At 40.1% G+C, this 14,022-nt stretch overlaps 2 protein-coding genes across 3 annotated transcripts; one reads left to right on the plus strand and one right to left on the minus strand.

Moving 5' to 3' along the window:
- Nucleotides 1-188: 188 nt before the first annotated feature.
- On the minus strand, nucleotides 189-3,944 carry alc (5'-AMP-activated protein kinase subunit beta-1). 2 transcript variants are annotated; one of them, XM_065493029.1, is made up of 7 exons: nucleotides 3,773-3,943; nucleotides 3,183-3,394; nucleotides 2,947-3,119; nucleotides 2,292-2,385; nucleotides 2,111-2,240; nucleotides 1,934-2,046; nucleotides 189-790 (listed from the first exon to the last, which is right to left on the minus strand). In XM_065493029.1, exons 2-7 carry the CDS (start codon nucleotides 3,384-3,386, stop codon nucleotides 644-646), a joined length of 861 nt encoding a protein of 286 aa, XP_065349101.1. In that variant the 5' UTR covers nucleotides 3,387-3,394; nucleotides 3,773-3,943; the 3' UTR covers nucleotides 189-643. The 2 variants fall into 2 exon arrangements, with proteins under 2 accessions (XP_065349101.1, XP_065349092.1); XM_065493020.1 differs by having other exon boundaries at nucleotides 2,111-2,385; nucleotides 3,773-3,944.
- A 684-nt stretch (nucleotides 3,945-4,628) lies between these two features.
- LOC135945373 (uncharacterized) lies at nucleotides 4,629-7,972 on the plus strand. The gene is made up of 5 exons (XM_065493010.1): nucleotides 4,629-4,678; nucleotides 4,776-4,866; nucleotides 4,989-6,612; nucleotides 7,229-7,683; nucleotides 7,832-7,972. Exons 3-4 carry the CDS (start codon nucleotides 4,997-4,999, stop codon nucleotides 7,662-7,664), a joined length of 2,052 nt encoding a protein of 683 aa, XP_065349082.1. The 5' UTR covers nucleotides 4,629-4,678; nucleotides 4,776-4,866; nucleotides 4,989-4,996; the 3' UTR covers nucleotides 7,665-7,683; nucleotides 7,832-7,972.
- Nucleotides 7,973-14,022: the final 6,050 nt, after the last annotated feature.

Here is a 14,022-nt window from a genome sequence, read left to right on the forward strand (position 1 = left end):
CATAAACGCACTTTTTCCATACCATAACTTCAACGGTTATAGCTTTAGCTAATTCGTAAAATAGCACCTTTACCTATGACAATATACGTGTACTGTACCCAGTGGTTATAGTAATCAATAGCCTATCAAATCTTCAAAAAGTTAATATTCATGGAGGTAAAATTGATGGAATAAATCAAACACGCAAGTTGAAATTCAAACATTATATTGATTAGTTTATTCACTATAATTTCAATAATGGAACTTGTTTGCAACAGAAGCATAAAGAGAAATCAAATAAAATCTGATCCATAATTAAAAATCACAAAGTAGTGGAAATGAACCAGCGAACTCACTAAATTTGCCAAAAGAATCCAGAAACGCACACTCAATGCTTGGTAACATTTTGACTGAAGATGTGGTCTCTCAGACGTTACATCACGCGGCATTTTCCAATCATGCGTACAGAACAAAATAGTACATTAGAAAATAAGTATGTGTATACTTTTCGGCCGATCGTCAAGTCCCGTGGCCGTTGCAGCTAATATGTTCATTCAATAAATCAATCAATCAATCACCAACAACGCAATTTGGCCCGCCTACTTTTTCATAAAACCCTTTTTTCTTTCTTTCCTCTTTCCGAAATTCTGCGCCAAGTTCACAGTCAGATCGGCTTGTAGAGCAGAGTGGTTACATACTTTTTGCGGTAGCGGTGTGTCGCGCTGAGCACCATCACGCCGTCCTTGATCGACAACGCGTACAGGTGGTTAAGCATCACGTGGTTTGGCTCAGGAAGCAAGGTCGGCTCACACTGCAATCAATCAAAGTGCGTTTGGAGGATTAGCGACACGGCCCTTGACCTTTCTTACAAAATCAATCGTGGCACTTATCCAATAAACTTATTCCCTGTAAGGATGTTATTTTCATTTAAATTTATTTTTCACGTAGGTTGATAAAAATTTCTAGGACATTGCAGGTTTGAAAGTGTAAAAGTACCTGAAAAGTGCTTTCAATCATCTGCTATCGCTTATGGAACAATTTTATGCCGAATATGAGTGTAAAATAAAACTGCAGTGATATTAAACATAAATTAACACTAACGTTTTTAGTGTCGTATTGAGCTGACTGATCTTTTCCCTTTGTCCAATTGATAATGTAATGTATTCAAAATGGAAATGTATGGGCTCTGCTCTCTGCTGACCCGCAATAAAATTTCTTTGAAAGTTAAAAGACTTAAACAAAGAGGGTCGTGCGAGACCAGTCTTTTCTATAAGAAATTCTAATCTTACTTTGAATCCTGACTTCTGCTCAACACTTTTGCCACTTATTGTTAGTCTGAATATAATGAGACGTAAAGAGGAATATTCAGACTTTTGGCCAACCCAGCAATGGCGCTCCTACATTAACAATAAATTCTATACACCACGGGAAATGTTAAGAAAACGTGTAAAAAAGAGCTAACGATTGCAAGTTTGCTCCATCATTTGTTTGCATTTTTGGCTTTTAGAGGTTTGAAGCCTGAACATTTTGCAACACTGTACATCATCAAGTGCAAGTAGTTCTCGTGCTGGAGCGGGCTTTAATTTCAATTAATGTTTGTATAGTATAGTTATGGAGGCAGAGATACACCAAAAGGGATAATTATTTCAGAATCAAATTACACCATTTTTATTTATCACTTCATAGTTCCAAATATTTGAAATATGCATTGAACTAAAATTGTTTCACAACAAAATATTTTTAATTTGCCCTTAAAGATAACTAACAGTAGAAAAATCACAATTTCAATAAAATGGTACTTTTATATAGGATCCCAAAATTATTATTCAATTTTTAAATCCTATTTTCAGGGAAATTATTTACCTCAAATGAATTCTGAGCCAGAATCGAATTAACAGGGGTAAACTATATTAATGCCTAGTTGATGAAATGAATTTTAAGTGATACCACTTACAGAAAGAGGAGTGTCCTTGTTGAGAATGACCTGCAACAAATGCGGAGGCAGAACAGGAGGCGATGGCACTTTTTCCCAAGGCTTATTCACAGGAATATCTTGAGAGTATTCACCTACAAGACCATTCAAAAATTACACCCTTTAAGTGCTGGAATAAATTTGCTGACTTAAACTCACTCTGCGTATGTGACTCAGAAGCTTCGCTATCAATTGCTAGAGCTTCAAACACTTCAAAATCAGAGTGTTTCACATACACGAGGTTGGTTTTGCTGCCTTCTTTGCCTTCTTTGCTGTTGGTGGTGATGGTCTGAATTTTAAACTTTAGAGCTGTCCATTTTGTATTTGTTAATAAACTTACTTTTCCTGAGTCATGTTTCCACTCGCCATCCACCAGGAATTTGTACTCATGTTCTCCCTCCGGCAGATCGACAATTGTTACAAAGTCTCCCTGACTGAAATTTTAAATGCAACGATGAATTAGAAAAAGTAAATTTTCTTCAGGTTCAAAGTTTCAGACATTATGGTATTAAGAAATGATCAATGATTGCTGTCAAGTTTTTTCTTAGTGACAATGACAATAATGCATTAAGTCATATTAGACAAGGCAAAAGCTGATAATACTCTCCTGGACATGTAATGTTCCATAGTTTAGAATAATTATTAGACACCTCGTGATGTAATTTTATCCATACATACTATACAAATATATTTAAAATATTTCCCTGTTTAACTGATTCTCATCATTTTGTGCATTATTGATTGTTCAGAGGAGTAAGAAACCTCCCAACTAAATTTGACAATTTTTCAGCTCATCCACAACTCTACAACTTATTTGAGTTACCTTTTGTGCCGTTATATTTTCTTTTTAATTAACTAAACACACAAGAATTTATTTATAATTATAACATTTCCTTGATCTTTGATGAAAAAGTTACAACCCCCTAAGCCAGTGAAATTCTCGCGAAAATAAATTAATTGTCATGTTGAAGAAACCATGATAAAATCAACAATACCTCTTGACCATAGGCAGAGTTTTCCAGTTGGAAAAAGTGCCGCTGACATAGACCTGCTTGCCTCCTCCCTCCCACTTAAACACCGTCGGCAGCGTCTTCTTTCCTTTGTTGTGGTTTGATCCTTCAGAGACGGTGGCCGACCGCTGCCTCGTCTCCATCTGGAACTCAGGGTCCTGGAAAATCAAAGGCACCATATATTTCTGCACAACATTGGGATTACTTTTGGTGAAGACAACCTGAGGGTGTGACGATGTGGGCGAAGGCTTTGTGAAAAAGGGTGCTTCGTCATCATTGGAGTGTTGTTGCGCGATTTGGATTCGGTTTGGGGGTTTTCGGTCGAATGTGAAAGCATTTCCGTCGATTTTTCCTGGAGAGCAAGGTGGCAAACTATCGCCAGATTTATGTCTCTCCCTGGAATTGCTGCTTGATGCGTTCCCCATCCTCAAACCTGGGAGAGATAAAGTATAATCAAATAGATTGCACAGTCTTTTGTCTTTCCTTGACGTTGCATAATCTAAATTAATCTTCCTGATTGTTAAAATCCAAAATTAGCAAAAGCAATGATCAAATTTTCCTCATGCCATATCTACGCAAAATAGCAAGAGAATTCAATTAAAATGCAATGACAGTTCGAATCACACTAAAAATAGAAACCAAAAATAAATTCCTCACTACACAGACTACAGACTCATTGTCAGTGCAAACAAAGGAAAATAATCAGCAGCGAGGAAAAAATGAAGTGCGCAAAGAGCAAAATCAACAAGGGGACGCAATAAACACTATAAGCCCTGATTTCAGCATTAATTTGGGCATGTACGTCTCTCACCCTATATTTCACGTGTTTGGCAACGAAGGAGTGCGAGCTGATCACGCGTTTGATGTGGAGAAAGTGACTAAAAGTGGTATGATTTGCGAATAATTGTTGTCCGTCGATTAAAACAAATAAAAAACAGATGGGTCACGTTCATTTCTCCAGATCGCTATTGGGGCGCTACTGTCGCGCCAAGTTTATCAAAAGCGTGGAGCGTAGTGAAAGTGAAAATAGGGGAAAACCTAATGCGGGATGATATATTAAAATGCTTACCAAGCAATTTAGAATAATTTGCTTCAATGGATAGCCTTTAAAGTGCTTTAAGATTTGATTAAGGAGCAGAAAGAGTAAAAACCTTCAATTCGGCTCTAAAAATAAAACAGGGAAAGCTAAGTTCCAGATGAAACTTCCTCTCCTCATTCATCATCCCACTCATTTATAAGAAAACTCACAGGGTACCTTACCACCCAGCGAGCCCGCTCTCGTGTGCTCGACAGTCTCGTCACACCTGGTACGCACGCATGTAGTAAATATACGAACACAAACGCATTGCGATCAGTTTTTTATCCTCTTTTCTCTGAAGTTGCCCGGCAAATTATGGTGAGTATTTTGTGATATTTTCTTTGATCAACAATATTATAACCTCGATGAGAGAGACGCGTTTTATTTTTTGGATAATTTTGCTTATGTATATTTTGTTTTATTTTGATACTTATTATAAAATAACAAAATTGTTGGGATCAGATATCAGATTTGATCATTGTATAATGCGTTTGTAACATTATACATTACAAATCTATGTATGTACGTAGTAAAATTCATAATAAAATATTTTGTCGCTTGTTCCAGGATACCTGCCAATCTTGAAGAAAAATTAGGAAATATGTCCAATATTTTGACGATGACCCAGTTTAACTGCAGGTGTCTATTTTGCTTTGCCTCTCTTATTTTCTGTATCTGAACTCTGAACACAATTGTGGATTTATGTATGTACATTTTCAATGGGTGTATTTTGCAGGGTCAGTTCCACTCTGAACAGAAATGTAAAGGAATACGGGAAAAAATTTATGTTTGATGGACAAGAAGACACCTGTTGGAATTCAGATCAGGTACCAATAAATAGTTAATTAACATTTCCTCTAAACCACCATTAGAAATATTTGATCTTGTTGCTCTACACGTTATCACGCTCAATTCCTACTAACTGTCATACTTTTTTTTCACTTATAAGTAACCAAAATGGATGAAGAAAGGTGTGTGCAAGTTGTTCAACTGCGCCATTTGCCTGAAGAGTTCGACCTTCTGACAGGCGTGCATATTCTGCCTCATGGGGACGGCATTCACCTGCTAATTTGGAACAGCAGCCACGTTTTCGTCTTCACCGGAGCTGACCTCGAAGAACTCGAACACAGACAGCCTGCTGTGCTAAATGTGTCACATATCTGTCAAGTAGTCGGCAATGACGACTCAGACATTGTGTTGCTGCTGGACAGCAAAGGCTCCCTCTACGAATGGAGAGAAGTGGTGGTGGAAGACCTTTTTCAAGACGACGAGCCCAATCAGTCCCAACCGACCCTACTGGCCTCTGGCTTTCTGGCCGTCTGTAGCAGCAGCATATCCAATGTCTTTTACGGTTTAACCTCGACCGAAGAGAAAGTAAAACTCGTTACATTCACAGTGACCATGGATGCTTTGCAGGAGCACTCGAGTCTCGTCATTAGCCGAACTGTGCCAGGAAAATGTCTCCTCAACGTGTTCCAGAGCGAGGTTTGTCCTTCGGAGCTGCTGTCCCTGCTGTGTCCCGACTTTGACTTGAGTGACACTGCCTGTGACGTGGCATTTGCTAAGCTCGGCGGCAACGTTGTTTATTTTTGCCCCCTCGTCCCGGACGAAAGCGAGAGGCGAGTGTCTGAGGTGTCTACTTTACACGAAATTGAGCACATAGCTCTTGCGAGAGAGGACGGAAGTGCCATCTTGGCTTTTACGGACGCTGCAGTTCTCACGGTGATGGAGGCCGAGGGCGGACTGATTAAGCGGACGGATGTGCCTTGCGTGCAGAGCCAGGTGGTGTGCCAGGTGTCCATGGACTCGTTCTTCGTGGCAGACTTGCTCTCCTCATCCAAAATCACTGTGGGGCAGCAGTCCAAGCCTCTGGACCTCCGGGGATGCGTGGCCGCCGCTTGCCTTGAGGAAAATGTTGCCTTGGCGCTGACGCTGCACGGTGTGTTGTACAAAGTGGACCTCGCTGCTGATCGGGGGAGCATCACGAATGCGCAACGGGATAAACCAGATGGACTGTTGGATAAGATTGGCAAAACGAATGAGCTGATCCGACAGACTGAGCGTGCCATCAAAGAGGAAAACGCCAAACTTAAAGAACTTGCTGTGATCGGCTCGGCTGAAATGCTGAAAGACACCTTTCGGCTGCAGGTCAAAGTGCATGACCTTCTCGAACCTGAGTTTTGCGCCTTTGACGTGCTGGTGCTCAACAATTCCAAATACGTTTTCCTCGAGCAAAACTGGAATCTTGTATTGTGTCTAACGTGCAAGGACTCTATCCAAACCTATAACCAGAAGCTGACCAACACGCTCAAGGTCGGCGAAGTTGTCAAGGTTGTGGCCAAATTCAAGGTCAGTGAGCTGAGCCTCCCAACGACCCTACAGTGCCAGATGCTGAAGCTGAGTACCGTTCCAAGCAGTAGCAGCGTCTTCTCTATGGAATTGCCACTGGGGCTGTTCCCCTTTGACGTTGCCAGTGTCGATCTGGACATCACGTATTTTTTGACTCCCACCTCTGTCGACCCAGTCACTGAATACAGACAAGGCCACCCTCTTATACAAAGTTGTGAAGACAGGTACACTTTCTTGAGTCTCAAAAATCGTGTATTACCCATTTTTTACATAGTTGTATTATAGCCATTTTTATTCTAATACTGTGAGAAGTTAATTTTTGTGGTCAAAAAATGGAAGATATTTTTGTTAAAATTCTTAGGACTTTAAAATGTGATACAAGCATTCTCTGCACCTTACCAATCTTCTTTCGGAAAACTGAAGCTAAAAAAATACCGTTGAATTTCATTAAGAATTGTAAAACTAATTTTGTTTTCAAAAAAGGCGGGAAATTTTAAAAGTCTAAAAACCTATTAAAGATATCAGTGGCTAAGGTAATCCTATCACTAAAAATTGAGGTAAAACACGCCTTATTTATGCGTTATTGAGTATGAATTGAAGTATTGAACCTAGTTGATTTGTGCTATCTTTTTTACTCTCATAAATCATTTGCTCATATTTTTTTAAAACACTTATCGCTAGCAAATGAGCCAGATTTTCCAGTTAAATTATTGTTTTTTATTCCGCGTCACTGGTTAAGTTTACCAAAACAGATAATAATAGTTCTCTGAAAAATATTCTAGAAAAATATTTATTTCATGTCTGTTAGTCTTAACAATTTTTTACAACCTCGTGCTTCAGGCCGCTTGGTAGAAAACTGCATTCCCGGCAGTGGGAAACAAACATGGATCTGGATCAAGTGTGTAGGTTGCTTTCGCAGAAGTGTGCTCACCGCGCATTTGGCGCTGTACGTGCTGGCGTCAGGGCCGCCTTTGCGGTGGCAGGCAACAGGGTGGACTTAAACTGGGCTGACGGCACCCTGACTGTCTCCAGCGCTGACCTGCCGCTCATCCTAGACGTCCTTTCGCACCTACAGAATTGCAAAGATGGTGCTGACACCAAGAGTGGAATGCAGCTAATGGCTTCATTCTCTTCAGACTTTTTTGCTCAGGCTGAAAACGTTGGACTGGCCCATGAATACGCTCTGCTAACCAACACCTGTAATGAAGAACTCGAACTCGAGTTGCAAGAGCAGCTAAGGAAACTGGTCGTTGCTCAATTTGAGCTGTCAGACTAATGATCCTCGTGCCAATTTTGTTAGTTGATTTTTTATCCTTATCTGTAGTCCCTCAATTTAATTTCATAACTTGAAAAGCAACAAGATCAAATTTTATTAAAACAGAAAATTATTAACACAAAAATATTGTATTCATCTTTACTGAAATTTGCTCTTTTTTGTTTCAGGGTCTTCCCCAATGGGTTGATATTGAATTCAGCACTGATGTGCCTCCAGTCACCGCAGTGAAGATTCAGTTCCAAGGAGGCTTTGTTGGTGAGGAGTGCAGGCTAGAGGCAGGAGAGCCTTTGGAATTGGTGCAGAACGTCTATCCTGAGGACATCAACACGGTACAGACATTCAGCCTAACTAAGCCAGTAAATGCGAAGCACATGAGATTGACATTTTCTAAAAGTTCGGATTTCTTTGGTCGGATAATAATCTACAGTTTAGAGCTGATCTCTTAAAGCACGCTACATTTCCTTTTGTACTTTCCAAATATTCCGCGTACATGCAAATATATTATTCTGAAGAAGAAGTGTCTACGTGAGTTGCATTTAAAAGAGAAAAAAACAAATAAAAGTTGTTAAACAAACTTTTTAATAAAATAAAAGCAGCATAAATCAAAATATTGAAATCTATTCTGTGAGTCTCCCTAGGTTTTGCTTTCTGAGCAATATTGAATGGTGTGTGTGGCGCAGCTTTAGATTAATAATTCATAAAGAATGGTAATGTTAGCTATTTAAATGTGCGCGATGAAACCGTATTTGCTTACTCGCGCGGCGGTGTAGTCGCCCGCCTGCTCGCGCACCATTCTGTGCGCGCATTTGCAATTCAATGACGCTGCGCTGACAATTGGCTGTAATTTGTGCGCGCGCGAGCCAGCCGGCTGGAAAGATCAATTAGGGAAGGAAGCTGCATGCGCAAATTCGATTCCGCGAGGCGCGCATCGCCACCATAACGCAGCACCACTCGCTCAGGGTGCTCTCCTCTTCTTATCGCATTATTGTCGGCAACTTTAGTTGTGGATAATGCTCTGGCTCGATGAAGTTGATAAATAATTTTCTTTGCAACCTGTGAGCTAGCCTGGCTGGATATCAGAAAAATAAACCGTCCCTGTTCTGAAAACCAGCATATAGGAATAAAAACGAAATGTAAGACAAAAAATACTGTCGGAACTATTTTTATGAGCTCTATTTCTATTCATCTGATACAAAGATTAATAGCAGAAAACAGAAGTATCAAGCAGCCGTAAAAATGATATGCTTTAGAAAGGAGTGATATTGTGAAGCTCAGCAGCGGGGGTCAGATTTGCGATAAAATTGGTTCGACTGCGCAGATTCAAGATGGCGTCTAAATGTGGGAAGCTAAAAGCTCTTTGGATTGCCGTACGAGTGTCAAGAGTTTGTTTTTAACGATCCAAAAGAAACAATTTAGTACAAGTAATGCAAATTATGTCAAAAAATTGACCAAAAGTTGCTTCTTTTCGCGCATTTTCACGTGACCGTTTTTCGCGCCATACTCCACCGGACGCTATATCTACGCGTCGTACGAATCTGGACCCCGCTTAAGCTCAGAGGATTACTTTAATTAGTACTTGAGGATCCAGTTTAAGATAGATCTCGTCGAATACTGCCAATTGCCACGAATATATAATTTGGTAAATTTATGAAAAAAAAATTGAGAAAAATCCAATGTTTATTTTAGATCCTCATTTGATAACTGCATGTTATAGCATCCGATGTTTAATTGTTTAAAAGTTCAACTCAAAAACGACCACTTTCTGAACCTAACATTCCTAAGTATCATTGTAAATTTTCTTAGAATATTCCACATAAATTATTTTTGTGCTGTTTATTCGAGTTGAAATCTGTATTTTTTTTTTTGCAAAAATATATCCAGAAAAAACAAATTAAATTTTTTAATCATCATTGAAGAAGAGTACGAAAACAAATTTTTATCCTGATTATGTGTTTGCACAACACTAGAGTACAATACAAGTAAAATGTGGTGCCTATAATAAATAAGTGGAAAAGGTTTAGTCCGTGTTTTCCGGGAGTGGGTGAGAGGAGAAAGTGGTCCGCTCTCTCACTCGCACTCGTCGGCGAGGGGTGATATTTCTTGGATTGCAACAACCCCCATCCCGCGGCACCCAGCATATATCATAGGGCTAGACAGAATTATGGCCGGTCATGAATTTTGGATCGCGGCAGATTGAATTAAAGGGCCGTTAAGCGGCAATCCAATGCAGTTTGAGCGCGCGTGTAATGCCTAAACAGTTGTATATCACTCCTTGTCTTAATAAAACGCCATAAAAAGCTGGGCGCTAGCACTCGACTGATCGCTCCGCCACCGTCTGTAAGTGGATAAAAGTGGACGCGAAGCGACAAGGGTAGTCGGCATTTGGCGATCCAATCCTAAAAATATATTTTCCATAAATTATAGGTTCAAAACCAATTCATATTGGATGTTTGGGTCAAATTAAATGCAAATCATCTTATTATTACTATCTGTTATTATTTCTGTGCTTTTTGTTACACGGCTTCTATATTTTATGCATATTTTCGTTAATCTGTTAACGAATGTCCTGTTTACCAGTGTTTGATTGAAAATATTGTTCTGGTGTCACATCAAATATCCTACTTTTTACAGACATCAGAACTTTAACTTGAATCAGAATCAGTATTATCTGAATCTGAATCAGCATTATCTGAATCAGCACTATCTGAATCAGCTCCGAAAGAAACAACATTGTGCGTGTCATTTAAGGAACCCGAGTAGCTTTCAGCAAGCTTATCGTAGTAACATTTACAATATACGCAGGTACATTTGAGTTCTTGGACAGCATTTTCGTTTCTTCTTTTTATGCTAAAAAGTTCAGGTAGTTTAAAATAGCAAGACGAGCTCATAGCCAGACCTATTGATTTGATTTCCTCAGCTGTTAAAACGTAATCTTCCATGAGAAAACCTGACCACGCGATAGCGAACTGGTCTGGTGTCATTGACATGAATCTAATTCCGTCAATCAGCTCTTCATAAATCGCCTCGCGAAGGACATCTTCACCTGTCAAGCCACGTCTGCTAACTTCGGATTTGCCCCAAAGAATAAGAGCCTCCAGCATGTTCAATTCGCTCACGTTTAACTTGTCCTGTGCCAGTATTTCCCTAACCATAAGTCTGCTGGCGTTGCACCACACTTTGTTCGGCAATTCGTGAATTTTACGCAAGATTGCGTGTAACATCCTTTTCCTCAGCAACGGGAAGTCCACGAACATTTTCTTGCAAAGCATGAAATCGTAGAGCTTGAAAATGTCCTTTATTGGGCACACTTTTAAAATGAGTTTTTTCGTTTTTGCAATTAGGAATCGCAAGTTAAGTTTTAGCGCCATTTTGAACACTTGTATTATATTCGCTGAGGTGATGGCGTCCAGATTATCATAGTGGAGGCAGTCTAAAACTGTCTTGTAGATGAAAATATTCTCCAAACGTTTCTCGAAAAATCCGACAACTCTTCTACACTTGCCAAGACCATTGAAAACAGCTGAATGCCTCTTCATGACTTCTGTATTAATCTCAAATATAGCTGCTGGTTTTAACGTTTTCCTGCAATAAACTATAAATTTCAAGTTGGGTTCCTTGTCCTCGACGACATATGACTGTATGAGAACGCTGTTGGCCCATGCATCTTTTGCTTTCTTGCGATGTTTGTTTCTATGAGGTACTTGCAAGGTGGCCATTACTGGTTTTCCGCTCCTCGCCTGAAACGCAGTCTAAATTGCTGTCTCACATGGTAGAATAAAAACAGTGATTACTTACAAAAAAACTAAATTAATTGTCGTGGAATAGCTTGTCCGCGAGGAGTAGATCGGCCTGCTGCTTATGTAGAACTGAACCAACGATTGCAGGTGGCCTACACTGCATCCTTTTCCCCTTGCTGCACCTTATATATCTGTGCCGTGGCCAGCCAACGACCCCTAAAAAGCACAATAGTAAGCAACCGTTTCTTCACCCCCACACGTTGAGCTGAAATATTTCAACATTCATCCTATGTCCTCATAGAATTCCTCCCCCATTCAACCAAAGTATTTCTCATGATTTCACACAAAGAAGCTCAGTATTTCTTTACCTGCTAGAGGTTCTTGCTTTGATGGTCAGGGCGATGAAATGCGTCTACGATTTGAAGCGGGTGTCTTGGGATAAAATAGTTTTTAGACTACATAACTAAAACCTTGCATTGTCATAGTATCACCCAAATATTTTTAAAAATGTTAACATTATGCGACAGAGTGCATTTAAAACCAAAATATATTATTTATCTAATGCATTATTTTCGTATATATCTCTATTTTTATTTTTTTTTTGAGCAATAATATTATTTTTTGAAGAGCTTTACTCTGTTAATTCAATAATAAATTGTTATTTAAATTGCGTGGCAATACGTTCAACGTTTAAGATAAACTAATTCATAATAGGTGGTTTTGGGAAAGGGCTAGAAAACGAGTTCGTTCTTGGTAAACAAAGTTTGTATTGTTATATCTACTAGCACTTAAAAATAGATTGTACAAAGAAAATAATATATTTTCCCCCACAATTTGGAAACTGCGTGTCCCAATAACATCGCGAACGAATAAAATGGGCGCAGCCAATGGCTTGTTTTTAGAATTTAGAACATGACTTTTTGCTGATGGTGAGTATTTTTTTTTTAATTCGAGCTTAAATATAGCGTATATTTTTAAAGCCGGTCGGAGCGTGGTTTAAATTACCTATTGTCAGCAGAGATTGCTGCTAAGCATGAAAAATAGATTTTTAATTCGATTAAAATCTCATTGTTTTTTTAGAAAATTGAGCAATCACTCCTAATATATTTTGGAACTTCTCAAAAGCTAGTCAACCATATTTTCCCGAAAAAAATATGTGGAAGGGAGGGGGTGAAGATTATAAATGTCTGTCACGTGTCTCTTTAAAATTTTAATGAATCACAAAAAATTAAAAGTGTTTAATCATTGTATTGTATCAGGGCTTGCACCCGACACTCCTAAGCACTTCCGGGGCAGCCTGCAAGGCCACGCATGCGTATAGACACGAAGAATTTAAGAGTGTCAGGTGCAAGCCATGGTTACTCTTAGGTCAATTTAATACAAAGAAATCTATTGTTATTTCCCTGTACTTCCCAGTGAAACATTTTTATAGCTGTCGGAATAATTCCGGAAATGAAACTGAATCGATTAGCGATCGCGTAATGCGAAGCAGAGCGGGCAGGGCTTTAATCAGGTAAAGGAACATAGGATGGGACGTGCCGACATGAGACGGGCTGCTATACGGATGCGGAGTCGAATAAAAAGCTCTCGACTAGTGTACACTCGCAGACTTTCTCATTAATAAAGCAGCAGCGGAGGAGGTCTGAGGGGGATTCACAGGTGTCAGTGGCGGATTAAGAGCAAGCAATCAACCAAAATGCACTCATGCCGGACCCCGCGCGCAACGCTATTTTTTGCGCTCCATATAATTCCATTAGCTCGCGATTATCTCTACGAGACGAAAAAACGACTCGTGCCCCGAGAATATGGGGTGCGTCTGCCACGCGGACCGTATTTATTGCTGACCAGTTACGATGGACGCGTTGCGCCTCCAGATTTTTGCCGCCGCCGCCTCCTCCGCAAATTTTTTCCCCGAGCAAAATCGATCTAATTTTATTATATTTTTCCAACAGCCCTGGGGTGAATAATTTATTTGCTTTTCGCGAACAGCTCTGATATCAAAGTTGCGACACGGGAAAGCAATTCAATCACGCATTGACGACTGCACCGCTATGGAAAAGTACGTCCAGCCGACAGAGCTATTCTGCCGTCAGCTAAGTGGAACACGTGTTACTATGTTACGTTTGCCCCGGGATAATTTGGATTGGAGCAGGCACGGCACTCCTCGCAGCTCGCAGCATCAAATGCGATTTGCAGCGCAATTATTCAGCCGAGAGGTGAAATTGAATCTGCAGCGCTGGGGCTGCGGCCATTCGTCTCTGGCGCTCGCAAATAATTCCGCCCCTGTCACCCGCGCGCGCGACACACGTATTAAGCCTGGCTCCAACAGCGGACAAACTTTGAATTGCAAAAACAATCGGGTGCGGTGGTGGAGGGGATGCGTCCGGCCGCCGCTCTAATTAATGGAGGGTAATTGGATTTCGCTCAACGGTCGCCGACCACTTTATTTATATTCCTTCTGTCTCTCCCGCACTGTATCTGCTTTCAACAAATATACATATTGTGTTCTCGTGCTCTCACTTTGCTGGAAGTTTGTGGAGGTGCACTGCATTCGCCATTTTAAAAATTTTAGTGGAAAGGATTAAAAACAAAAATACTATGGAGTCAGTTTCGTGATTTAA

Source organism: Cloeon dipterum, chromosome 1 (genome assembly GCF_949628265.1).
Source record: "Cloeon dipterum chromosome 1, ieCloDipt1.1, whole genome shotgun sequence".
NCBI lineage: Eukaryota > Metazoa > Arthropoda > Insecta > Ephemeroptera > Baetidae > Cloeon > Cloeon dipterum.

Excerpts from the sequence above, each read along its gene's own strand:
- alc (XM_065493020.1), bottom strand. The coding sequence starts at position 3,386 with ATGGGGAACGCATCAAGCAGCAATTCCAGGGAGAGACATAAATCTGGC. Across the intron at positions 3,120-3,182 it reads CCACATCGTCACACCCTCAG|GACCCTGAGTTCCAGATGGA; the intron begins GTTGTCTTCACC and ends TTGATTTTCCAG. Across the intron at positions 791-1,933 it reads ACAAGGACACTCCTCTTTCT|TGTGAGCCGACCTTGCTTCC; the intron begins GTAAGTGGTATC and ends GATTGATTGCAG.
- LOC135945373 (XM_065493010.1), top strand. The coding sequence starts at position 4,997 with ATGGATGAAGAAAGGTGTGTGCAAGTTGTTCAACTGCGCCATTTGCCT. Across the intron at positions 6,613-7,228 it reads ATACAAAGTTGTGAAGACAG|GCCGCTTGGTAGAAAACTGC; the intron begins GTACACTTTCTT and ends CTCGTGCTTCAG.